The 26,073-nt window shown below is 33.6% G+C and overlaps 2 protein-coding genes across 3 annotated transcripts in view; one reads left to right on the top strand and one right to left on the bottom strand.

Moving 5' to 3' along the window:
* Positions 1-26,073, bottom strand: part of LOC137395170 (uncharacterized methyltransferase YdaC-like) — a 265,899-nt gene that overhangs the window by 153,179 nt on the left and 86,647 nt on the right. The window lies entirely within an intron of this gene.
* Positions 1-26,073, top strand: part of LOC137392768 (peroxisome proliferator-activated receptor alpha-like) — a 44,747-nt gene that overhangs the window by 2,406 nt on the left and 16,268 nt on the right. For both annotated transcript variants that reach the window (XM_068079089.1, XM_068079090.1), the window contains exons 2-3: positions 18,072-18,256; positions 23,943-24,113. In XM_068079089.1, the coding sequence (XP_067935190.1) occupies positions 18,085-18,256; positions 23,943-24,113 (343 nt within the window). In that variant the 5' untranslated portion in view covers positions 18,072-18,084. The remainder of the gene's footprint in view (positions 1-18,071; positions 18,257-23,942; positions 24,114-26,073) is intronic.

Below are 26,073 nucleotides of genomic sequence, written 5' to 3'. Positions count from 1 at the left end.
TAGTTGGCTTGAACACAGTTGGATAACAGGGCAACAAGAATTGCTTTTGATGCTTTTAAAAATGCATGAAACTATCAATAGTGGATTTTAGTAATCCTTTTGCAAATTTACTGCTGGGTTGACAGGTACTGTTCACAAGGGTTTCAAATCGAAACATTTACCAACTTTCATCGCGTTCGAGCATTTTGACTCTGGTAATCAATTTTCAGTAAGATAAATCTCACTGATAGTATGTTAGATTACACTGAAAGTGAGAAGGTATGCCGAGATACTAATAGTACTGTACTACTTCGGTTAGCCGAGTGATAATTCTGTCTTGCTGCATCCAATAAAAAGCTGATCAACAAGTGCTGCGCCGAGATTGATTTCAGCTATACTAAAAGAAATATTAGTAAAATAATATTTTTGTTATGTGTAAAATGTTGGACCTGTAATGTTATACACCATTATATTGTAGTAAAGGCTTACAAGGGTAGTCATTAATTCTTTGATTTATATATACATTTACTGCACTCGCTGACAAGAAATAATAGAACGCAAAATATATCTTCGTCAAAGTTCGGTTTTGTACAAACTAGTCAAATATTAAATGTTCTCAAAACTCTTTTTATTTTACTCTTCTGTTATATAAAAACCAGGAAAATATGCATTGAACACAGGCTGGCTTATGAAACATTACAAAACATGTTACAGCAGCAATTAGCATGGGAGGTTTAGAATCCCAATATCTGCGTAGTTATTCTGATTATCTGTTGAGGAACTGGTCTGTATAGGCAAACCTCATGAGAAAGGTGACAGATAACCAGTTTGATATGTGAATCATGCAGAATCCGCAGAAGTTTGCAGAATCATTCCAAGTGTTAACTATTTTATGCTTGTTTACACCCTTGCCTTCTTTGTTTAAACTCAGTTCATAATGGCCAATAAAAATGCTAATAATAAAGAAATTTGGTTAAAACTGCGTAGTTTTCAAGAATTTGGCCTATGCACCAAGTTGTACAAAAAATAGAGTTTATTATTAGTGGCAAAATTAAGATAGGAAGTGAGTTGAGACATCGGTTGGGATGCTTACCTAAAAAAGATGATTAGTAGCTTAAGTTGGAGTCAAAGCATCAGTCAATCGTGCTTGAGTTTGAGCATCAGTATCCATACTGATGCTCAAAGACTGCAAGATAGTTATATTACTGTTGTTACATGCTTTAAGGCACCATCGTAACATATGACCAATAAGCTAACTATGTTTATTTTTACACAGTTCACATAACAACAAAATTATGATAGATATAGTTTATGCTATTGGAACATGTTAATTCTTTGCGTACTACGCAGCTTGGTACAGCGTTTGCACATGGCCAGGAACCATGGGTTATGGCTTTAGTAGGCTTCGTACAATATGTTTCTGATTAGTGAGTAGTTAATTAATAGCCTATCGTTTTTGTACATAAACAAAAGGCAACAATTATCTGCCTGAGTTGAGCCAATAGAAAAAGTATTTACAGCTGATCCTGAGCTTTGTTTTGCTTTGCAACAACTTTATTTTTTGATTGCAATTTCTTAGAAACGACCAGTCGTGTCAAAGGCATTATAGCTAAGGAGGTTTCACTAATTGTAAATCAATGGATTTTGGGTAATTTTTAATTTAACAATAGTACTACTGACAGCGATTTTTTTAACTTTAGCTGTGATGACAATGCTGTAAATTATAATAATATCGATAACTCGTCTAACCAGGACATGCTCACGCCAGTGGTAAAAATGGCCGAAAAAGTGTCCGAACTCATTCTGCAACACATTTGTGAATTTTTTGTGGCATCAGCCAATGTAAAAGTTTATGCTGATTGATTTGCTATCAAAATATTTATATAGACCCTGTAGTTCAAAAGTTATGACAGTTTACATGCGTGCATCCTAAAATATTAGGTTTTACTAAATATGTAATTATATCTCGATAAAAAAATTAATTTGGTAGCGAAAGAGTTGAGGCATTATTAACCAAGTGGGTCTAGTGCTTTTTCGGCACAAACATTTTAGCTCTTACTTTTTCTGGCACTAACGATTTCGGCCTCATACATCTAGAAATAAAAGAATCATTTTGGCAAAGAATGACAAATAGATGTTGTCATTTTTTGCCAAAAATAAATATATAATAATATTTATTTTTACCATAAATATTATTGTATATTGTTGTTGCTATGCATGGATTTAATTAAACTTGAAAAGTATTCAAATCTGTATTTTGACAATGATGCAAACTACAATACAACATTTAAAATTTGTTCGTCAGCTCTAGCAAGCTCTAGAATGAAAAATTGTTCAAAACTACAGTAGCCTACTATAAACTACAATACAATGTTTAAAATCAGTAAACTTGAAGTTCAAACCTTAAGGAATTTTAAACGTGACTTCAGCAATGAGTACTTAGTATAGTCATTCAGTTATAATAAGAAGCGGCGTCAAACTGTGGGTACTAAATAATTTGGAGTCAAATATTTTGAAGTATAATAGTTGGCACCAAAATATCCTACCAAATCGATTCATTACATAACAAAACAATGCTGCTGACGTGTAAAAAGTGCAATATACCTTTTGTAAAATCCTCTTTTAGATAGTTTTAACTTTACTGTATACTGATGAAATTGAATCGCTGCTGCATCAACTTAACTGATACAGCGGGTTGAGTGAAAGGCTTATTTCAAGTTTTTTTCTTAAAGCTGAAAATTATTGTTTCATGTTATTTCTTTTATTTTATGACAGTGTTTTCTTTAAAATAGTTATAATAATCAAAGTTAAAAGCAAAAGCTTTTCTTATAATTTAAACCCAAAAAATATTAATAACCATCTTTGGATCAGTTCTACAAAAATGTGCTAAGCATCTAGTAGTTGCAAACAAAATATGGAACAAGCAAATACGAAAGCTTTAGATTTGGTAATTAAACAAGAGATGTCAAAGGTAAAATTTAAAAACGAAAATGTAAATTAGCTATATTCTATTACAGGCCTAAATAAAGAAATAGAATAGTAGGCCTATAAGTCAAACTAGCTCCATAGCTTTTACACCACTTCTATCTATGTCCCATTTGTTTCCTGTGTTGTCAAAGCTATACACGCATTTGACTGTTTTTTTCTTAATTATTGCCTCAATACTTTGATTTCTTATCTATTAGGTAGTTAGCTTTTGTTTTAGTTGCAATAACACTGTTAGGCGCTTATGAATGTGATGCTCACAAGATCTATGCTCTCACGGGCTATATCTATGCTCTTGTTACGCTCCCACGGGCATAACAATCACCACCTGGTTAACCAATTTTGGTTGCGTTCGATCAATCTTGACTGGGGAAATGTAGTTTCATCGAAGAACTGACAACTCTTATCAAGAATACCTTCAAAACATAGAACCACCATGAATAATGTCAAACCACATAGCCATCATTAATGCAGCCATAATAATATGTTGTATTATGTTGTAACATAAGAACGCTTCTGGGGGCTTCATTTGTGGTAATCCTTAGTAAGTCTGTAATTAGCGTGTAAAACCACATTGGTTGTTTATTTTGGCAATTCTACCTCCCATTCCATCATCACAAGCACTACTATTTGATGAATGAAAAGAGGTCCATTTATTTCCAGGTTTATTTTTTGGTTCAGTTGATCAATCTATATCATACTTGAGCATTCATTTTATTTTTATTTATAAATGTGAAACGATATAATTTATGAAATGTTAGTTCGATAACTGATATTCGGCTATTTAAAACTATAGATATCTCTTATATTTTTATATATTCGGAGTGCTAATTAATGCGAGCGAAACAATGAGAGAACAAATAAAACTTTGAAAAATAATACTGATGAGGTATCACAAAACGATCAATTTTGCTAAACGGTCACACGGCATGATATAAAAGCAGTTTTGAAACTTACGGGCTTCCAACTTTTAACACAACAGGCAGAGTTGACAATAACCCAGAATTCTATTTATTTCTTTACTTGCAAACCTTCATCTAGCTGGTGTGAACCTTAGTTGATTAGTTGACATAAAGTTTAGACTAAACTAGTACAAGCTTGAGTAGACTTGCAATTTATAACACAACATGATAAGCAGCTCTCGAGAAAACCAGCAACTTCTTGCTATTTCAACAGACAGTAAGTGAGTTTCTAATCAGCTCTAGAAAACTTACCATTTTTTCTATTGCTCCATCAACTATTGCAACATCTATTTTAGCTTGTGTCTCTATAATCAATCAGTGGAAAACATGGTACGATGTCTTATAAAAATCATATACAAACTTTTCTCAAGCTATGGATTGTTTTACTTGTTATTTTTTGCTCATAATATCGGATTAATCCTTCAACTATTAAAAATACTTTAAGATAGATTTATCACTTATATTTCTACAATTATTTTAGTTTTTTACAGTTTTAATAGTTGTGATCAAGCAATTTTAACACCAAGACATTAATAATTATAAATATACATCTATGTCAGTAATCATATGAAATTGATATTGTCTGTGAGTTAAAATGATATTGTCCTGATTATTGCTTTGTTCACACCTGCACAAAAGGGTCTGTTAGCAGGAAATAAACCAGTCAATACTCATTAGGTCCGCCATTCGACCTAGCCAATCGCAGTTAGTCGGTGTCACTGTTGTAAACTAATAGGCCAGTTAGTGTTCTATGTGTCTTTAGCAATTTCTCCCTGGCTCCATAGCCTCCAAGGTGGTTTCATCATTGCCAGTCATTACGTCAAGTTCATAGCCTGTTATCTTAGCTTCAGCAAGTTTTGGATTAAAAAAGTGTAAACTTACAGGTATGTATCAGGGTATACACACGACATCATTGATTTTGAACGGTTTGGAAGTTTTATGCAGCGTTCAAGTTTTTTACATGTGTATGATGGTTTATCGTCGGAGGGCTGTATGGAGGGTCATGCCGCATTTTTTTGCCATATGACATCAACAAAAACTTCTCTCAAAATTCAAATGTGGCAGTCGGTGTGCTGCATACATTGTAATAATGAAGATTCCAATATGCTATTCGCTGAAATCCCTCCAACAATGCCTAAAAAAGATATATATGATGCTCGCTCTCTTAGTGCGGCATTATTCATTGTAAGTTATAGTGAAAGGCAGTTGGAAACAGGTAATAAAGATTAAGACGATGTCAAAATTAATGTTTAGTAAAATAATACTAAAGTGTAGCTTTAAGCTTTCAAATTCATTTAAGTTAAATTCAAAGTTTCTGTTATACGTCTGTATCGAACATAAGAACCCACTACGGTACATACTGCTGCTACTGCACATACGTAGTAATGTTACATTTTATTGCAGATCATAATCATAACCACTAAATACACCAAAGTTATTGTAGGTAACTATAGTTATTAAAGTAATATACTATTTTGTTACTAATTTTAAATATGTACATTACGTCTATAATATTTTGACGTTTTTTGCTGGGGGTGTTTGCATTACAGTGTAGGTAGTTACTATGGGTTTCTATACCCCTTTATATGATGAAATTTTCGCCTTACGATGGCAACAACGGAACAAATTAATGTCGCATGGCGAGGCTCCACTGTATTAATTTTGTCAAATGAAAACCGTGGTAGGGTGAAAACTATTGTTGCTGTATTCTGATTTTTTATTTAGACTGTCATTTAGCATTTAGTATTTTATTTAAAGGTTTACTTGCAACAAAATTCACGTTACAGTTATTTGGAATCAAAAGATTCACCATGTCTTACTCTGCTGTTTTGTATGTGCAAAATATGTGGAAATGTGATTACAAGCTTTTAAAAGCTCAAAAATGAACAGTTAATCGCCGCCATCATGAAAACGCTGTAGATTGGAATCCCTTTCCAAAACTGCTCAAATGGGATGTAGTAATTGAACATGATGGCTTCTGTTTACACTTTCATGCAACCACATTCGTCGAAATATTTTCACAAATATACTTCACGCATTCAATAAAACCATGTCTATTGTCCTTACGCGTCTATTTCATCATCATTGTAATGCTGTCACTTTGAGCACTGATATCTCAAAACCTACTGTAAAAATTCATTTAATTGTTCAACCTTAGCTCGAAGGAATACATATCCTCTGATAAACATTACGAGTCTGTTGGTCACCTGTGATAATCGAAAAATGCTGCAGAATTTGTTCACGCTGTTTGGCCGGAAGTATGGGTCACATGATCAGATTACGACTAGATGATTAGATCAAGCTGAAACAAAACTGTAAAGTAGCGAGCATCTATATTTGATACGGGCTTTCCGGTAGAGCCCGATGTGTTTGTCATAAACTAGTGCTACGAGACGTTTCAATCGAGCCTTTTATTGGCCCTTCAATTCACGCGATAACATCATGTGTCGAAACAATAACCACAATGTTTGAAAACGTCATCGAAATAAAGAGATTCTAAACTACGGCGTTTTCGTGATGGTTGCGATAAACTGTTCATTTTTTGAGATTTTAAGAGCTTGTAATCACATTTCTACATATTTTGCACCTACAACACAGCACAGTCAGACATGGTGAATCTTTTGATACCAAATGTAATACTTTAACGTGAATTTCGTTGCAAGTAAACCTTTAAATAAAATGATGTTGTAAAACCAAATATAAAAAACTAATTTAGTAAAGTAATACAAATCATTAACACAATGATCTTACTATCCTTTTACCGTAGATACACATAAGTGTAATACAGCAATCATTTGTTACTTTGCGGCTTCAGTTTTTGCAATTTCAGTACTTCGCGGGGTAAAAATTATTCATTAACAATAGGTGAACTAAAAAAGCAAATTAAGTAAAATCCATAAATTTGTATCATACTCCAGCTCTGTGGGATCCCTTCGTGTGCATCATTGTGGTAGCGATCGTGTCTCGTAGTTTGTTGTTTTCCTGTTATATATTGTAAAAATAAAACTGCAAAATCCTTGTGACACCCTCCATAATGCCTCTTAAATCCCCTCTACCCTTGAAATTGTTTAATGAACCTAATAAAACTAAGAAAATGCTTAAGATTAATAAAAGGATATATGTGTTACTTAGGGTAATTGAGCATAGTATTAAATATAATAGCGATTATAAAATCAAATTCTTACATGTACATATATACTTTTTCATTAACCTTAACCATTTTTGTCATTTTTTAGGCTCTCATATTCATTATACATACATTGTTATAGAAGTGCCACTGCTTCACGAATTTTTATCAATTGCAGGGGTTCTGGTCCTCTTTAGCCATGATAAACCACGAAATACTGTAAAGGTTTTACGATGCATTAGTTCATAGGCAATGATAGAGATGTGGCACAACTTCGTTTAACATAGACTTCCTTACACATAGGAAAAGTCTGAATTAATTTAGTTATCTTTTTATTTTTGTAATTTTTTAGATTTTGTTTTAAAGGTCTACCAGTTACTTAACTTTCACTAGTGAAACTGCACTGTTTTGATAAATTGAATATGTCACATGTTGAAAATTACTTCAGATCTAGTCAAATATTTGTACAATATCCCATTGGTATGTTTATAAATCCTTTTGTTTGAGGTGGTTGTAAGCAGTTTTGACTATTTTTTGTTGTTTAATGCACTATTCTTAAAACTGACATTGATTTTGCTTATAAATTTGTAAAGTTCTTAACACAAAACAATGTGTTATACAATAGAGGGCTGTTACCACTATTATTCTCTCTTCTTAAAATAATTTGATGTGATTTCAGTATAAAAAAAGCTTTCAACATAAAAAATCTCCTAGATATTTTATTGCTAATTTTATTATTTTTTTCAATAGCATGTATAGCTAGAGTAGCTTTCACAAGATTGGTGCTTGGAGAATGAACACTTCACTTCAAGAATGATCAATATCATTCAAACTATAGGTCAAATTTGAACGAAAATAATGTAAAAAATTCGCTTTCATTCATATATTGTATGACTAGCCAAATTCCCAGCTTTGCACGGGTAATAAAACCAACAGCTTATAAACAGTGACCGGTAATGTAGTTGCCATTGGCTAATTTGAGTAAGCTAGTATACGTACTGCTGAACTTACTAATAAGAGCCGTGAGAGCAAGCTTTAGTGAGATTGCTCGTAACTCAGCATTGGTATGCGTATTTTAACTCATGTAATGACTATCTGCCCAATGAATCCATTGTATCCTGTGTAGCTTAATGGGTTAGATTGTGCCTTCTGAACTGGTGGTTTGAAGTTCTAATCCAGTGCAATGCGGTTTTTTTCGTTGCTAAATTTTAATCGTTATAGTCGGTCATACGCACAGACTTTGAGATTTATATATATATAGACTTCCATGCTGTGTACTTTGTCTATATGTTGCAGTAGATATTTAGATGAGCAAAAACCAATTTAAAGGTTTGGAGCATTCTTAAAATATGTTAAACTGTCACAACTCAAATATATAGTCAAACTTCTATTTGTCGTGCTTCGAAATACGATATTTTCAAAATGCTACATTAACTTTGAGCAAGTATTTCACTCTACTCTCAAATTAATTTCTAAGGCGAAATTTTTGAAGTTTCTTAAAGGTTGACTTGCAACAAAATTCACATTACAGTTATTTGGTATCAAAAGATTCACCATGTCTTAATCTGTTGTGTTGTAGGTGCCAAATATGTGGAAATGTGGTTACAAGTTCTTGAAAGCTCAAAAACAAAAAGCCGCCGTAGATTGGAATCTCTTTATTTCGATGACGTAGCCATGAAATTTGGCTATTGTCTTGTCACGTGATGTTCTCACGTGAATTGAAAAGCCAATAAAAAGCTCAATATAAAACTTTTCGTAGCACTAGTTTATGACAAACACTTCGGGTTTTACCAAAGACCCCGCATCAAATATAGATGCTCGCTACTTTGCAGTTTTGTTTCGGTTTGGTCTAATCGGCAAGTCGTAATCTAATCATGTGATCCAATACTTCGCAAATAATTTCTGCAGCACTTTTCGATTATCACAAGTGACCAACAGGCTCGTCATGATTATCAGACAATGATATGTACTCCTTCAAGCTAAGGCTAAAAAATTTTTTTTAACCGAATTTTTACGGTAAGTTATAAGATATCACAGCTAAAAGTGACAGCATTACAATGACGATAAAACAGACGCGTAAGAACAATAGACATAGTTTTATTGAATGCGTGAAGTATATTTGTGAAAATATTTAGTAAAGTGTAAACAGAAACCATCTCTCACAACTACATCACATTTGAGCCGTTTTGGAAAGAGAATCCAAACTACGGCGGTCTCGTGTGGCTGCGATTTTCTGTTCGTTTTTGAGCTTTTAAGAGCTTGTAATCACCTTTCCACATATTTTGCACCTACAACACAACAGAGTAAGACATGGTGAATCTTTTCATATCAAATAACTGTAATGTGAATTTTGTTGCAAGTCAACCTTTAAAGTATTTCAAGTTTATAAGCAAAAAGTAAAAGATGCAAATATTATGAACCGAGATACAAAATATGAAAGCCATTCTAACATCTATTATCTATGTAAACTTATTTAGATTGTATGTAGATACTTATGTTAGCTTACCTAACTTATGTAGATTGTTGACATATTTAGACATCATTGATCAATATTTTGAGATAATGCACTACGTTATGTTTCATGTAAAGAAATTCAAATATCTGAAGGTTTCTAAGAAAACGTTTCTTGCCAGTACAAACAATCCTACTTTTTACCAGAACTGCATGAGTGCCAGAAGAGTCTGCTATAGTAGAGGATGTTGCTGTCAAGACTGTGTCGCTCGACTTCCTGTGCCGTAACAAATTGGTCCTCACCTAAATAAATAATTTTAAAAATTTCACTAGTTGCAGAAGTACTAAATAAATAATTTTTGCGCAATTATTTATTCCTTAGCAATTATTTACATTCACCATCTACCATATTTGCAAACATTCCATACGGTGGAGAATTCGTTTTCTTTGATATCAGATTATTAATTCTCTAGCAACAATTTAAAGGGACTTGAATATATTGCAGTCTCTTACATACCATATTGATTATATATAATTATTAATTACAAATAAATTATTTGTAAACTGGTAAATAGCTTGGTATAACTACCTTAATAACTTCAGTGTTAGAGATTGTATAAAAAGCACAAAACAGCCAGTTGTTTTCAGAAAAAAATCCTTCACTAGTGCATCACTTTTGACACAAATACATGTTTTTTTTATTGATAACTTTTCCGTTGTTCACTTTGTTGAACAAGTTGGTAAGTTGGAACATTGGTGAGTTGTTCGCAGAACAACTCACCAATAAACTATTCTTATGCTTCTAAACGGAAAAAAACACAAACATGAAAAATGAGTAAATAAAGCCAGTTTTATCTGATTCCTTTTAAAATAAATGGTATCCGTGTCTATTTTAGCAGACAATGATAGAAGCAATTAGGTGCCAAAGTTGTTAGTTTCTCACTTTTTTATGGTTTCTATATGAATAAGCTAGGTGTTTTTAGTTGAGAAGTAGACTCAGTAAATAGTTCTGTATGAATTTTGCCTGAGTTAGCGGTTACAATAAGGTTTAATTTACATACATTTCTACATATAAGTTTAATATAGCTCAACCAAATACTGTATTAGTCTCAACATCTGAAGCAATCTCTAACATGATGTTCTGTAAATAAAAAAGCATTAAATTAATATAAAATATAGAAACTAAGTTAATTTCATTGTTTTCTCAAGTTACACTGAGTTATACCAGATATATTTATTACTCATTAAACACCAGCTTTCTCGCTGCTGTAAAGGAAAATAACAAATAAAGACCGCAAATTATTGTCTCATTAATTTAGTTTTTACATATAATTTTGGTTTTTCCATTAGGTTTTAAATAGTTTTATGTAATGCATTTATATTAATTCCGGATGTAATTACCTTTTTTGCTATTTTTTGGGCTCTGAAATGAATTGAACAAAATATAATGTGTTTTTATAAGAAGATTTGCTTTGAAAATTTTCAACTTGGCAAGCAAATATCAAAATTAATTAACCTCCTTAACAGTACATGTTTTATAAATGGTACTGTTATTTGGTGCGACTTTGTGCTGTCTCAAGATACTAGCTAGCTACTTGAATAATAAGTATTTAGTTATCATAATTTCGCTTACATTTTTAGCTAATTTTTTGTTAACCATCTATGCCTGATTTTAATCTGCGAAAAGTTATTTATGATGCATCATACAATCCATAGTATTAAATTATTTACCTTAGTAACATATCAGCTTACTTCTCTCCATTAAATCTCTTCTATCCTCCTGGACAATCTGGTGTTCCGTTTTACTCCTCACGTATTGTCATGATGATTTCTTTTCACTCTCTTTACTAAATTTAGTTTCTGCGGTTTTCACGGTATTTGTTCATTTTAACTTGATATCCTGTCAATAAGAAGATCCTGTTCATAAAAAGTCAGTGTTTATAGAAATTAACATTTAGACAGCAATAATGGATGCCGCATTAAAAGCCTTTAACCAGCGTTGAAATTTCAGATCTGCAAAATTGTTGACAACCAACAGCGTTTTTGGTTCCGTCTTACTTTTAAAAATTTACTAGTAAAGCACCACGGCATAATACACCCATCATATATTGCAACCAAATTCATTTTGAAAGCTTAAGAGGTTTGCAATACCACATTCTATTATCCCAACAATACAGCCGACTGGTAGTTGAACATACAAGTTAAAGTTCTGAGATAGAATATGCAATAAAGATCCTTGTACGACAGAATGCAGAGTACCAGCATCTTTGTTGGCGCCTAATGCTCTTCGTTTCCATCAACTGTTTGTTTATGTTGTTGGGTAGCATGTTCAACAACACAACCTTTGTCATTTTTGTTATGCCATCCATGTTTTCTTAGAAAATATTAGAAGCTGTCTGGGACCTCTGTTCATTTATTAATCGCTCTGTCTGGGTAGTTGTCTGGAACAAACATGACCAATACATCCCGACATGTTGAATACAGCAACTTAGCCTAACGTTATAATTTTATTAAAATGGCCGCTCCTCTCAAAATTATAGTAGTCACACAATATGTATCATGTAGCTTTGCTGTTTGTTTATAATGTGGTGGTTTAGCTGCTCATTATTACTAGTGATTGCGACATCTAGTGTGTTGAGCCAGACTACCCTGAAATAATATACAACAGGCTGAGTTTGTAGGTCAATAAGTATTGCTGTACTATTGAAGATGCTCAGTAAATGCTAATTTTCTTTTTTGCGAAAATGGGCATTAAATATTCAGTGATATAACGAGAGGGTAAATTATTTCCAACTGTTAAATTGCAGCGGTTAATCTTGAATTGGTAATTTAGGTCTCCGTGTTGAATGGAGTTACTTCAATTTATTATCATGTAGTTTTTTATGTGCTCAATATCCTAGTGTTACATGCCATGTGTCGTGTTCAGAAGGTAGACATCCATACACGAGTTTACATTTAGCAGGGCGAAGAATGGAGGCTACTCTACTTGTGGGAATAGAAGCTCGATGTTTACTGTCATAATTTTATATATCTATGTTTACTGGCATCGATGTATTTGTGATTACTAGCTTCTAGGCAAGTAGTATTTGAGTCGTTACATTCATCTACCTCTAACTACACCCTTTAACTTTCATCAATCTCTATGTTTCCATGATTTGGTTAATCCTTGAGATAGAAACTGCAAGTGAAGCGACTTTGGTTGCTCGCAAATTTTTATCGAATGTTTTATGCTTCTGAAAGATAAGAATGGCTCTTTTGAATCCGCAAGAAAATGTCACAGAGCTATTCCATTTTAAACATTTTCACACTTCAGTTGTTCCTATTTTGATTTGGCGAGATATTGGTGCACTGCTATGACTTCTGGCGTAGAATTCCTTATCTTTTTTAACAAAGCGCCCGTATTAATTCACAACATGCGCATATCAGATGAATCATTTACGCCCTCATAAAGTCAATGTACGCACAACTCCAAATCTGCATCATCCGTGCATGTTTGAAACATAGTGAATGTTTATGGATATTTGAATTGGGCATGCAGTCTGTTATGAATTTCCAATGAAGGGTTGTCAATATCAAATGTCACTATCAGTCGGTTTGTTCTATTAGCATCAAATCAAAAAATTAATGGACAGCTACGGGTAATTTATTGGCTTTATTTAATCGGTACATGATCCGCTGTTACCATCACTTTTCTGAATTTTCTTTTCTGAGTCGCCGTTAAACATGTTTGAATTAATTGCCAATCATTACGGATCACTTTAAATTGTTTGAAGTTAAAACTGAGGTCATGAACTAGACGTCTTAACACACTTTCAAATGAATAAATTTTCACAGAATATTAACATATCTATTTACTGTACATTTTTGTACATAATAATGGCTTTAAGAGGATTCTGAGCCAGCGTAAATGGCAGCTGTAGACGCTTTTTAAACCTCGTACTCCATCATAGGTTTCACAATAGCAATGCAGCTTTGTTATCACTGCAACTGTTACTAAATAATTATAGAGACACTGTTTTGTCTCATCTTATTTCTTTGTTTTCACAAGCTACGTTTCTAGTAGTAGTAACATTGAAAATGCTCAGACTGTGGGGGTTTGTGGTTGTATTCCATTAGACAGTCGGTAGATATGTAACGTCTGATAAGGAACAACTCAGTGTGGTGGCTAATGAAATTCAGGTTAAAAAGCCATTTACTGAAGGAGTTGTAACACCTCTAGTTTGTTTATACGGAGCTGATTTCTTGGTTACACAACTATGGAGTAACAGTCGCTCTGAGCCAAAAAGGATTTGGTGACATTTCTAAAAACTTATCTACCATTTTGCAATCACTCCATTGTTACCGTTAACTCTACCAATTGTGTGTGGCTGATATTATCTCATTGAAAATTTAACAGATGCTCCAATCTGCACATATTGTTTGTGTGGCTGCGACACTGAGGTAATTGGTGTGTTAGTGATAAATCCAACCTGTTTGCACCTTAATTCTTGTGTCGAAAATTGCAGATAACAAATATAAGCCAAGTATGACAAGCTCCCTCTTTGAAAGGAAGCAACCTCTCCAGTGTTTTGGTGGCCCATTTTCGATTAAACTTTTATTAAAACTATTTACTACAGTTAATAGCAGTTACTCTTGAATTGGTGATTTAGATATCTCTGTGTAGAAGGAAGCAGCTTCAATTTAATTATCATGTAGTTTTTTATATGCTCAATGTCGTTAGATTTGCAGGTCGTGTGTCGGGTGTTCTGTTAGTTAGTAACTTATTTCTTCAGCTACTATCTTGCGAAACGCTTTGACGTTTCTGCGTTTACATCTTCAATATAGTATAAACTGTCTACTCACCTCTGGCATTGTATTCTCGGATCTCTGAAATTCCATACTGATAAATGATGTAACCATAAACCTGCTTTCTCTTGTCGCTAGCGTCCTGCGTATTCGGCAGTTAAATGTCAAAGACGCTTAGAGTGGCGGGGTCGATAGGTCATGTTGTGCCTAATAGTAATAGCCGATTGACATGTATTACCTGGCGCTGGCCCCTCATTAAAAGATCTTTATCCAGTTGAGTGCACTTAGCCTATAAGCTGCCTTGGCACCACCTTGCGTTATGCTTTTCTCTGCTGGTCAATTGCGTAATGAGACATCCATATTGCTGAGACAATCGAGAGTGTCTGTCATTTCTCGCTATCAATAAGTTTAGTTTAGGTTAATGCTAGAAATATTCTAATACAAACAGTACAACTGTGAAGCAAAATTTAAGAGGATCCAGTTTCTTAGGAGTTTTCTGAGAGCAAGGTCATAAGTTCATCAGACGTTGACAAAGTCGTATGTACTTTAATAACTTAAATTACATATGACTTTAATTTAATTAAATTACATATGACTTTAATTTAATTAAATTACATATGACTTTAATTTAATTAAATTACATATGACTTTAATTTAATTAAATTACATATGACTTTAATTTAATTAAATTACATATGACTTTAATTTAATTAAATTACATATGACTTTAATTTAATTAAATTTAATAACTTACATTTAATAACTTGTGATACAAAGTAACGAAATCAGATGCTTTTGATGCTATCATGCAGCCATGGAAGTTATTTATTATTGGCTGTAAATCTCTGAAGAGAGATTTTCAACCTGGGCACATTGTGGATATGTTTATACCGACAGCAAGTATGTTTGCTTTTAAAGATTTTTTTGTTCAGATGCAAGCAAACCTAGACTTGTCAACACCTGAACAAACAAATTTTTTAATATTTAACATAAAATCTGAAGCATATTTAGCCCGATGTACAAAGTAATTTGCAATATGTGACATCCGAACCTTCTCAAAACTACAGTTTTGTAAATCAGCATTTTATATCCAGTTTTCCTTCCTATGGTCCTATGTTTCTCAAATAATACTAAATTGTGATTGATACCTTTTTTATTTTTAAAATTGTGGATCTTAAAAATACTATTTTGAGTACTAATAGGGTGAAAAAGGAAAAGAATGTTTTTTAGCATTAAAATTACAAATAATGAAAACTTGAGCAAACAACATCTTTGAATTAAATATTTGAAAAATCTCAAGAGTGTCATAGTTGTTGTAAGAAAGAAAGTAATGGTGATTCAAAGAAAATAATGCTTAAAACGAGCGAAAGTGGAGAGGCTGGCCAAGATAATAAATGATAAAATATTTACTTATGTAAAATATGAAAACTAAAATATATATAAATACATGTAAATAAGTTAATTTAAAGTTCGCATAGTCTTAAGTTAGACAAGCTTCATATCTCTGTCGCAATCTTTATATACACGGCGTCATTTTTCTGTATCGTCATGGCTACATCTCATTTTACCTCTCTGTGCCAACAAAGGTGATAGTACAATGAAGACTTTTTCACGGATTATTACTTTAGTTATTCAATTTTAAATATATAATATATTTTTTATTTACATAGTTATATATAATACATTTGTGTTAATGCTATATGTAATTACTTGAGGTATTTATTGTTGCTTTTGGGCTCTAGAATGAAATTAAGCAAAATGCATTACATGCCTTCCACAATTTCGACAAGAAAATATCGGAATGGATTCATTTTGTATGTCAATGTTTGACTCTACCATATGTTTACATTATTAGTTTGTTTTGTATTTGATGTGGAACATGTTGCATTTAATGTTATAAAGCTATGTTTTGGTGAAAGTGAAACTTTTTTACTAATTTTGTCCTACTTTATGAACACAATAATCACGATCTAAACAGCAATTTAGGGAGTAGATTTTCTGTAACAAAAGTTTTACCTATCTAAAGGAGCGGAGCTAGAAATGCTGGTGATTCCGTAAATTTTTCAAAAATTTAAATTCACTAATGAAGCTGCCAATGCAAGCTATTGATTATTGTTTGAATTTAGTTTATTTTTTACGTATATTGTGTTGTTTTATTTAGTTTTTACATTTTTATATTATACATAATACTATATATAATATCATTGTCATTAAGGGCATTTCAATTCTGAAGCTGCTAAATATTATTGCCTCTGATCTGACGCTTATAGATATTATAGTTTATTTGTTGGTTTAGAAAAGAATTTGATTCGTTTAGGGTGCTTTTGGATTTTTTATCTGGAGAGGATATGAGGCATGCAAGTAGGGTGTGTCTGGCATGCAGATTCCAAATAAGTATCCCCAACAATTGTGGAAAAATTATGGTAGTTTTTGTGATGATTTGGAGTAGCCGATGGTACATGAGAACTGGGTCATATAGACCTAGTCCAGTATGATATTGCCTATACAAAGCATAATTGACAAACAATCTGGTTTCATAATGAATATTTAAGGTTTGTAGGCTATTACCTAGCTGCCTACCCTATCACAGGTGTGTTCGCTCAATGTTATAAAAGTTATAATTGGATTCATTTGCAAATTTTTATCTAATTAATAGAATGATTGTGTAGATCACTTAGTGTGGAAGGTTGCATATAGAAAATAACTACTAGTTATTAGTGTAGGTAGACCTCGATGATCCATCTTGGCATACCTCTTCGATAATAAGGGGCCTTGTTAAAGCCCCATCCTTCTACTGGTCTATAGCGCTGATTTTCAACCAGCATACCGCAGCACCGTGGTGTGCCATGATGAATCAATGGGTTTGCCATGGAAATAATCAAAAAATCATTTTTTGAACTTCATCTATATTATTGTTGGCTGTTGTCTGTCAGTTGCCTTTTTTTGTCATGAAACAGAGAGAATAACTATTTGTGCAGTTTAGGAAGATTGCCGACAATCTTCGTAAACTGGCCAGGGTCCACTGTATAGGAATTATACGTTTTCCGAACTGTAAAATGCATGTAAATTGCCTAATACGTTCCAAGATAGTACAAAACCCACTTCTTTGGCCCTTCAAATAAGAAAAAACTTATCTAATTTAATCACGGTACAGTAACTGTGGTATTATTAGTTTATACGGACTTATCATTTTTTTTAATCCCTTTCACTTATGTCAATTTAAATCAATTTTTTACTTTTTTTCTAGTTGAGAAGGTTTATCCTGCGAAGAAAAAGTAAAAACCATATTGTATATGTTTAAAATAAAGTAAAAACAAAAATGGCATCTTAATAATTAGTGGAGTTGGTTTGAGTGTCAGTGTGCCAAAAGGTGTATCAAAAGGTTTTTCTCTCAGATTGGCACAATTATACCAAGTCTCCGAAAGGTGACCCAGAACTTCCTATGTCGTTTGACCTTTTTTCCAATTTTATTCATCTGGCTCAGCTTTCACACTTATGTGAGTGTATAAATACAGTAAAAGACCATATGTATTTATGTATGTAGAGTGTCATTCGGTGTTTTTTGTTTGGTGGTGTGCGTCAGGATTTTGCAAATTTTTGTAAGAAATATGCCGCATCTCAAAATGTGTTGAGAATCACTTGTCGACAGTATATCACCAGTAAAAGATTAATTTCAATGAAATTTTTAATAACCGTTTGCTTTGGGTCAGAACAAAACAGTACACAAGTGAAAATCGAAGGCTAGTAATGACTTGGCAGGAACTATCCATATTCTCTTTTAGATGACTGGATAAGATGTCAGTAAGTGACGCAGTAGATTTGACCTTGAGCATCCCAGGTGCGGATGGGCGAGGCTCCAAGCTGTCTCCTACAGGCAAGTTAAAAAAGAAGAAGAAAGCGTCTGTTTTACCAACATTTCTTCCTCCATGCAGAGTGTGCAACGCCACAGCCTCTGGTTATCATTATGGTAAGTCCTAGTCCTCAGTTCTCCATCAGTCCTCAAATTTGTCCGACAAGATCCTACATCAGAATATATGCCTTGGCCTTGTTTTAATGATTTGCACTTTATTATAAAAAGATTTTTGTCACGACTAGGTTAGTGTTGTTGTTCTTCTTTTTTGACTTGTGGCTGTAATTGTAAAGGTGAAAACACACCAAGCGATATTTACCACGATATTGCGCTGCGTGGCGCTAATCTGCGCTAGAACTCGCTCAGCGAGCTCATGCAGAGCGATAACGCTAGACATTCTTTCTCACAACTTTATTGCGAGCGCGATGCATTCCGATTGATTGGTTTTTACCAGAATGCATTTTTATGGCGGGTAATTATTTCTTATCGATGTTGAGCAGCAACATTTTGCTATTTTATTACGATTAAAACATCATCAGAACGAACACTGAATTGTTCACAAATTTAATAAAAGCACGACCTGTCCTGTATGACAACACACAAAAATTACAAGAAAAACCCAGTTGAAAACCAACATTTGGAGTCAATCGTTGCACAAGTTGACCATCTTGACAATGGTAAATATTTAATATTTTAAATATAAAAACTACTATAAAGTAAACTATACATAAAAATCATAAAATATTACTGTTAAAAATACAATAATCGCTTTTTCTTATGCCTTTTTGTTGTGTACACTCCGTGAGAGTGATATAGGCCTAATAACAAAAGCGGAGGTTGTTCACGTCGTTGCCTAGAAGGCGCCATACTGACTTACCTAAATTTATTAACAACTCCAAAGAAGTTTCTTTCTTTAGAGATACGGATACCATGATACGGAATTTTATTGGCAATTTGTGAGCTTGCCCGTGTTATCGTTTGCTGGTGAATCGCTCAAGTGTTTAGACATACGCCAGCGATATCTCTGCGCTCCTCATAACACATGCAATAAAATCGCCTAGTGTGTTTGTACCTTAAGAGTAGACTGAGGTTAGGTTGATGACTTACAGAGAACCTTGTGTCAACTAAATAAATGTAGCGCTGCCTTCACATCTGGACGTTATGAATGCGTGATATTACGAAGATTAAAACCAGATATCATTAGTAGATATGGAGGGTCTGATAGTCTTGTGTGTTATATGAGTATATATATATTTATATATAGTAGGCGCTCTTACAATGTAAATAGGTTTATTCTTATTTGAAGAGCCAAAGAAGTAAGGTTAGGATGATCTTAAAACGGATTATGGAATTTAAATGTTTTACTATTCGTATAACGTAAAATCCCCGTAACAGCCTCCTTGGAATGGCTTGACTTACTTTTTTAGTTTAACCAGGGTAAAGTAACTGATATTATTGGTTTGTATCAACAACCTTTCTCTTTGTTCATATCACTCTCACTTGATTTATGGTTCAAGATAATAGTAAGTTTATGTTAAGTTGACATTAAGAACACCTTCATAGTCAATTTAAATTGATTTTTCACTTTTTTCTAGACAGCAATATTTATGCTGCAAAAAATCTCGATGCCTTAAATAAAGTAAAACAAAAATATACCGTAAAACCTCTATTTGAACGCCGTGGTGCTCTATTTTTCAACCCTTCCTCTATAGTGGCGTTTTATTAGAGGCGTCGTTCAAATATAGGGTGGCGTTGTACTTTTCAAAAAGCTCGTCAGAATTTTGGGAAGGTAAATTTATGGCCGAAGCAAATTTCGCTTATATTTTACACTTTTCTTTGAACGGTGTGACATTAACCCTTTTGGATATAATAAATCTGCTATAACTTACCTCCAACTTGTCATAGATTTCTAAATAAATATGCATTGGGAAGCTTAGAAATATCTGTACCAGTTGATATCTACTGCTCGCAATTAACCTGCGATGATCTTATAGCCTGTGTTGTAATTTGGTGGAGCTTTCAATATTTTATTTCATTCTAAATTAGAACGTTTTTATTTTCTAACTATATTTAAAAATGTTGCTTAAAAGCTCAATGCTCTCATTGATATGTTTGCTACAGTTTGCAGCCAAAACTGGCTTTTCATATGCAATAGAAGAGGAATTATGAGCGTCGATCCATCGAAAGCTGAGTTTATATAACGGCAACTATGCTATCAAATAATATGCGATAAATCTGCAAATTTATAATTTATTCAAAATAATCTATCAAATGCTACAAATCTATATATATATATATTTCTCAAAGTATGTCCGTATGTCTGTCTGCATTCCGGCTATAGCTATTATTAGAGTAGCCTATCTGGGCAGCAATGCTGACTCAATGTCATTGCCTACCGGCATTTGAAGCCTAGCAGTTTACTGAAATTTTTCATTGGCATTGTGCCAGGCTAATAGCTTGAAAGTTACAGTCGTTTGACAAAGTTTTAAAACCTTTACAGTTGTTTTTAATTTTCTCTTAATTTATTCCAAATACACAAAACACTTCTCTCATGATATGTAGTTTGAAAGTTAGAATGGGAAATTTTGTTATATGTTAAATACAAATCAATTTTCTGTTCAGACTTTTTGATCACCCGGGCAACGCCGGGGGGGGGGGGCACAGCTAGTACATATTAAAAAACAAGTGACACAAACAAAGTATATTTACAATACATACAAGAAACAAAAATATTTGCATTGTTTGCTCTGCCAGTTTTGTTCTGTTTGTTGCTTCTATTTGAAATGATTTCATCTTCTGGCTGTTCAATACCATCCACAATGTCTTCTGACCGGAACTATTTTTCTACACTGCTGAACTAGTTGATATTAGCGTCCAAACACTTTTCTAGTTGAGTGGAACTTTTACATTGCCACTTATAATACACTTTTCTTGCATATAAATACAGTCAAACATGGATAACTCGAACTTCAAGGGACCGAGCAAAAGTGTTCGAATTATCAGAGCATTCTAGTTATCAGAGCACTGTCACAAGTCCATGTATTTACTTATTTATTAGTAGATACATGTACATATGCAAACTATAATATAAATCAAAAGCACAAATGGCTTGTTTCGAATTAAATGCTTCTAATGTAAAGTTTAAAACGTTTTTATCAAAAAGTATAGAGATTTTTCTATCACTTGAGATTGGTTTGTTGTTTGAGGTGATGTTATTGCCAGGACGTTTTTTTTAGCTTGACATTGGCAAAACTTGATCGTTGTTGAAATGCTCAAAAGAAAAAACATCTTTTTCTTTTGAGCGTTTTACCCACGATCAATTTTGCCGAGTTTTCTTGAAGTTTATGCAACTTCAAGAAAAAGTTACCAAAGAAAAATCCCTTACTTTACCTGGGATTCGTTAAGAGCAACACTCCGAGGCAGTTCAATTAAAAGTTTTACGAGGTTTAACGGTACATTGTATATCACTCACGCTTTTTGAATGGATAGTTATTGAATGTACACACGTATTCTGTGTTTAGGTCAAACGATGAATAGTTTTTTAGCTATGACAACGTATACGTTTAATAAAAACAATTTTAAGACGTTTTAAACATTCTACACTCCGACGTTGATTCAACACGGAATCAACGTCGGAAAACTATTCGTCACGGGCTAGCCGGGTCACGCACTCAAGGATTTTCGCCACGCACATACAAAACAACATGCTGTTTTTGTTTTGTATGTGCGTGGCGAAAATCCTTGCGCGCGTGACCCGGCAAGCCCATGCTATTAATCGTATAGCAGTATAAATCAAATTTGACCAAACCTTTAGAAAAGTCGTTGACAAAATTATTTTGCCGATGGTGGTAATAACAACGCTTATGAATTACGAAAAGATGAGGTTTACCTCTATGGCTTTGAATAAAGTGATTTTCTAAAGCGATAACAACCGTTTCGGTAGCCGTTGGGCAAAAAAACAGTTCGAATTAACAGTGTTGAGTTCGAGTTATCTATAGCAATTTATCATTACGTGGGAACGGACCAAAGAAACCGTTCGAATTAACCATGTTTTCGAGCTATCCGTGGCCGAGTTATCCATGTTTGACTGTATAAAGTTTTACCCACATGTAAACTTGCACTCTAAGCAGAAGTTTAAGTCTCAAAATAGTAGTACAGATTCCATCGTAGTTGCTGAACAGTTTTTTACATACATCGAAGTATCGCGACAGCAAATAAACAAGGAAGTGCTATTATCCTGATACAGTTATTAATTATTTCTATGCTTTGGTTTTCAAAGTTTTTACAAAAAACCGTAAAGCTTTGGAATTAGAAAACGAACTTCGATACGAACAGCAACAATGAAAGAATTGATTGTTATTAATGTAACCCATTTATTATTAGTGCCATTTTGTGGACATTTTCCTACTGATCACTTGATATTATGGTTTCGTAAAGATTAACAAATGTCAAAGTGGCAGTCAAATAGAGGTGGTGTTCAATTAAAGGGTGCTGCTGTATTTCTCAACCCTTCTCTTAAAGTGGCAGTCAAATAAAGGTGGCGTTCAAATAGAGGTTTTACGATAAATTAAATTCAAAGTTTAGGTCATGTTACACACTATCACAAAAGTTTAGTGTACCGAACGTGTTGCTGTCAAGTCTCTCTCACACCGTCATTAGCCACTACGTCTGTCTCGAAGGTAGGAACTCCATACAGCGCTGTACATAGTAATGTTAAATTTGTAAGTTTGTAAACCTCTCATCTAACTACAAGTCTATGCAGTTCTTACAATTCTATCGCTCTTACCCATACTGTATACCCGTTTCCCGATTGCACAAGCTGAATGACAGTTACAGTGAAAACAGATTCGCAAACAGATAAATGATAAAAATTTAAAAATTTTTAAAGTTTACTAAAATACATACTAAAACCTTCAAGTTAGCAAGTATCTGTTTAGCAAGATAAATTCATTTAAGTTAGATTCAGCATTCATGTTACACGTCTGTCTCAAAGGTAAGAACTCCCCACGGGAGGTACTGCACATGGTACATTGTAATGTTACATTTTCTTGCAGATCATAACCACAAAATACACTACAGTTACTGTAGGTAATCGTAGTTACTAAGGTTAATATAATGTTTTGTTACTAAATTTTAATGATGACGAATTTGATGATTTTTACCAGGGAGTGTTTGCATTAAATAATTACTATGGGTTTCGAAACCACTCTACAATATATTTTCGCCTTATGATGCCAACACTAAAACGATTTAAAGTCATATAATTGTATATCAGATAATTTTTCTGATATAACGTGTTGCTGTCAAGTCTCTCTCACACCGCCGTTAGCCGCTACGTCTGTCTCGACGGTAGGAACTCCATACAGCACTGTACATAGTAATGTTACATTTTATTACAGATCATAACTAGCAAGTAGGTAGGTTGCTATTAGGTTACCTGTTTGTTACTATGTGAGTGTAGGTAGTCAACTACAACCATTAAAAGCAGGTTTTTTCATCGTAATGTTCTGTCTTAGATGGTTCTTTCATAGTATGGGTATGGATTAATTTGTATTTAGATATCTTATATAGGAAATATTGCATTTAGATACATACGAGCTCAGTCCTGGAATGCATTATGTTCGTATTTCGAGGTATGACTATATATAGACACATATATATTCGTATATACTTGTATATCTGTATATACATAAATATATGTACATATACATACCGTATATACACCCACAACACACACCCCCAATCTTGTTTTAAGCTTTGCATATATATGTATATATACCTACTAGCACATTTCTCTTAACAGGAGCAAATACATGTGAGGCGTGTAAGGCATTTTTCCGGAGATCCATCGGACAGGAGGATGCTATAAAACCTTGTCAAGTGGCCGGCAAGTGCGCTGAGAATCCAACTGGAAAGATTTCTTGCTCTGACTGCAGACGTAAGAAATGTCTTCAGATAGGGATGGCTAAGGAAGGTGCGTGGTTCTAAAGTCTCAATACTTTCAATGCATGTAGCAACGGTGTGTGGCTCATCAGAGAGTACTACCTCGTACCACAACTTTGAAAAATGTACATTATTATATAAGAGTGTTCGAGGTATAGTTATATATTTACTGAACTTTCGGCACTACACCGCTAAGTCTGTTTCTGTTTGAATTGGAAGCGTGTAAGACGAATACACATAAATTTATTACTTGCTCACCAAATGCTCGAGGGATTATCGTAATATTGGTTCAAACCAGCATTTACAGATGTTCCTAAAACAACTGCAGTAATTCGCGACATGTAGAGTTGTCTGCTGTTCTTCTAGCGATAGTTATAATGAATTAAATGATTGTGTTCTTTGTAAGTATCACTGTGATATATTTGCAACCTGTTTAATGGACTGCTATTTACAGTCATACTTCAACTTACGAGCTTAATGCGTTCCGAGACTGAGCTCGTATGTCAATTTACTCGCATGTTGGTGCAATTTATTTATATATAGAACAATTAAATATATATTGATTGGTTTCCATACTCTAAAAAAAGCAAATAAAACACTCAAAACAAGATATTGTAACAGAAAGAACATGTTGGTTATTGTTCTTACGTACTTATGTTATTCCTTACGTACTACATGCTTTTAAAAAGCAACAAATAAAAAATAATGCAAGGAAATGTGATTAATTAAAATGTAAAATTAAATACATACAATAGCAGTTAACACTCGCATTTGCCAGGGAGGGAGATATAAGTTATCCTTCGTTACAACATTTGACTTTGATAAATTTGGATTTTATCAAAGTGTTAAAAGACAAACTTAGAAGCAAACCTAAAAGCAAACTTTCATTTTCAACTAAACGTAATTAAAATTTCTTCGGCGTTCATAGTTTGAAGTTTCTCGCTAGTTAGCGAGAAATTTTTCCTATTTTTTCGCTTTCACGACTAGCCGGCCGTTTTAAGATAAATCTATCTAAGGACGTTTGTCTTTGTCGCCCTTGCAACATGTTGCGATTAGGACGAACACAGGTGTCGTCACAAATGGTTAATGCACGACCACTAGCCAGCTTGTCCGAATGTCTATTAAACAGTTTGGATAGATAGCGCCGGCCTTTTCACATAGCATCGTTTCAGTTACGCTGTCACCAGCCAATTGTTTGTCCAATGCCATCAGCGGTCGTGAAGATCGCTGCACCGTTTAGAAACTATGGTTAGTCCTTTTGCGAACTAAATGCCCTGAATATAATCCTTCCGTTTGATAATTATGAATGTATTTCTGTCATATTGCCGAGCTAGCTCAATCACGCATACACATTTCGCATATTTTTCAATATTTTTTCCGTTTAATATCAATTGTTATCATTTGCTTTTTCTTTGTATTATCTTTCATTTTACTGGCAAACTTTTGGTCTACGCACAGTACGTTTAATTCACATAAATCTGCACAGAAAATCGTGCACAAAAAAACACGGTACAACAGTATAACCTGAGCAGTTGAAAAATACAGAGTGATGCTGTTCTCATAAAACATCTCCGGCATACTTGGCAACTGACTCAAGTGCTCGTATCTCAAACAAGGCTCGTATGTTAGTGCTAAAACTTGCTTGAAAGCTGGCTCGTTTCTCGTACGTTGGAGCACTCGTAAGTTGAAGTATTACTGTAATTTTACTCAAAATTTCTATAAAAAAAAGGTATCTGCTGACACTTAGCTGAATGAGTTGTGAATTATGTTAATAGTACTGTTACGTTATGCTGACAATAATAATTCAAATAAAGCGACTAAGGTCTTGGGCAGGGGCGGATTTATTGTGGCGCACATGGTGCAAATGCACCACTCTAAATATGGCAAAAAAATTAAAAAAGAAAGGTTTAAAATATATTAAGAATTGAGTGAATTACATTTAATCTCACTGAAAACTTGTTTTGGAAGGTACTGAACAAAAACGCCCTAGT

Source organism: Watersipora subatra, chromosome 4 (assembly GCF_963576615.1).
Source record: "Watersipora subatra chromosome 4, tzWatSuba1.1, whole genome shotgun sequence".
Taxonomy (NCBI): Eukaryota; Metazoa; Bryozoa; class Gymnolaemata; order Cheilostomatida; family Watersiporidae; genus Watersipora; species Watersipora subatra.
The sequence above is the reverse complement of the archived record's forward strand: the minus strand, read 5'-3'. Positions and strand labels throughout refer to the sequence as shown.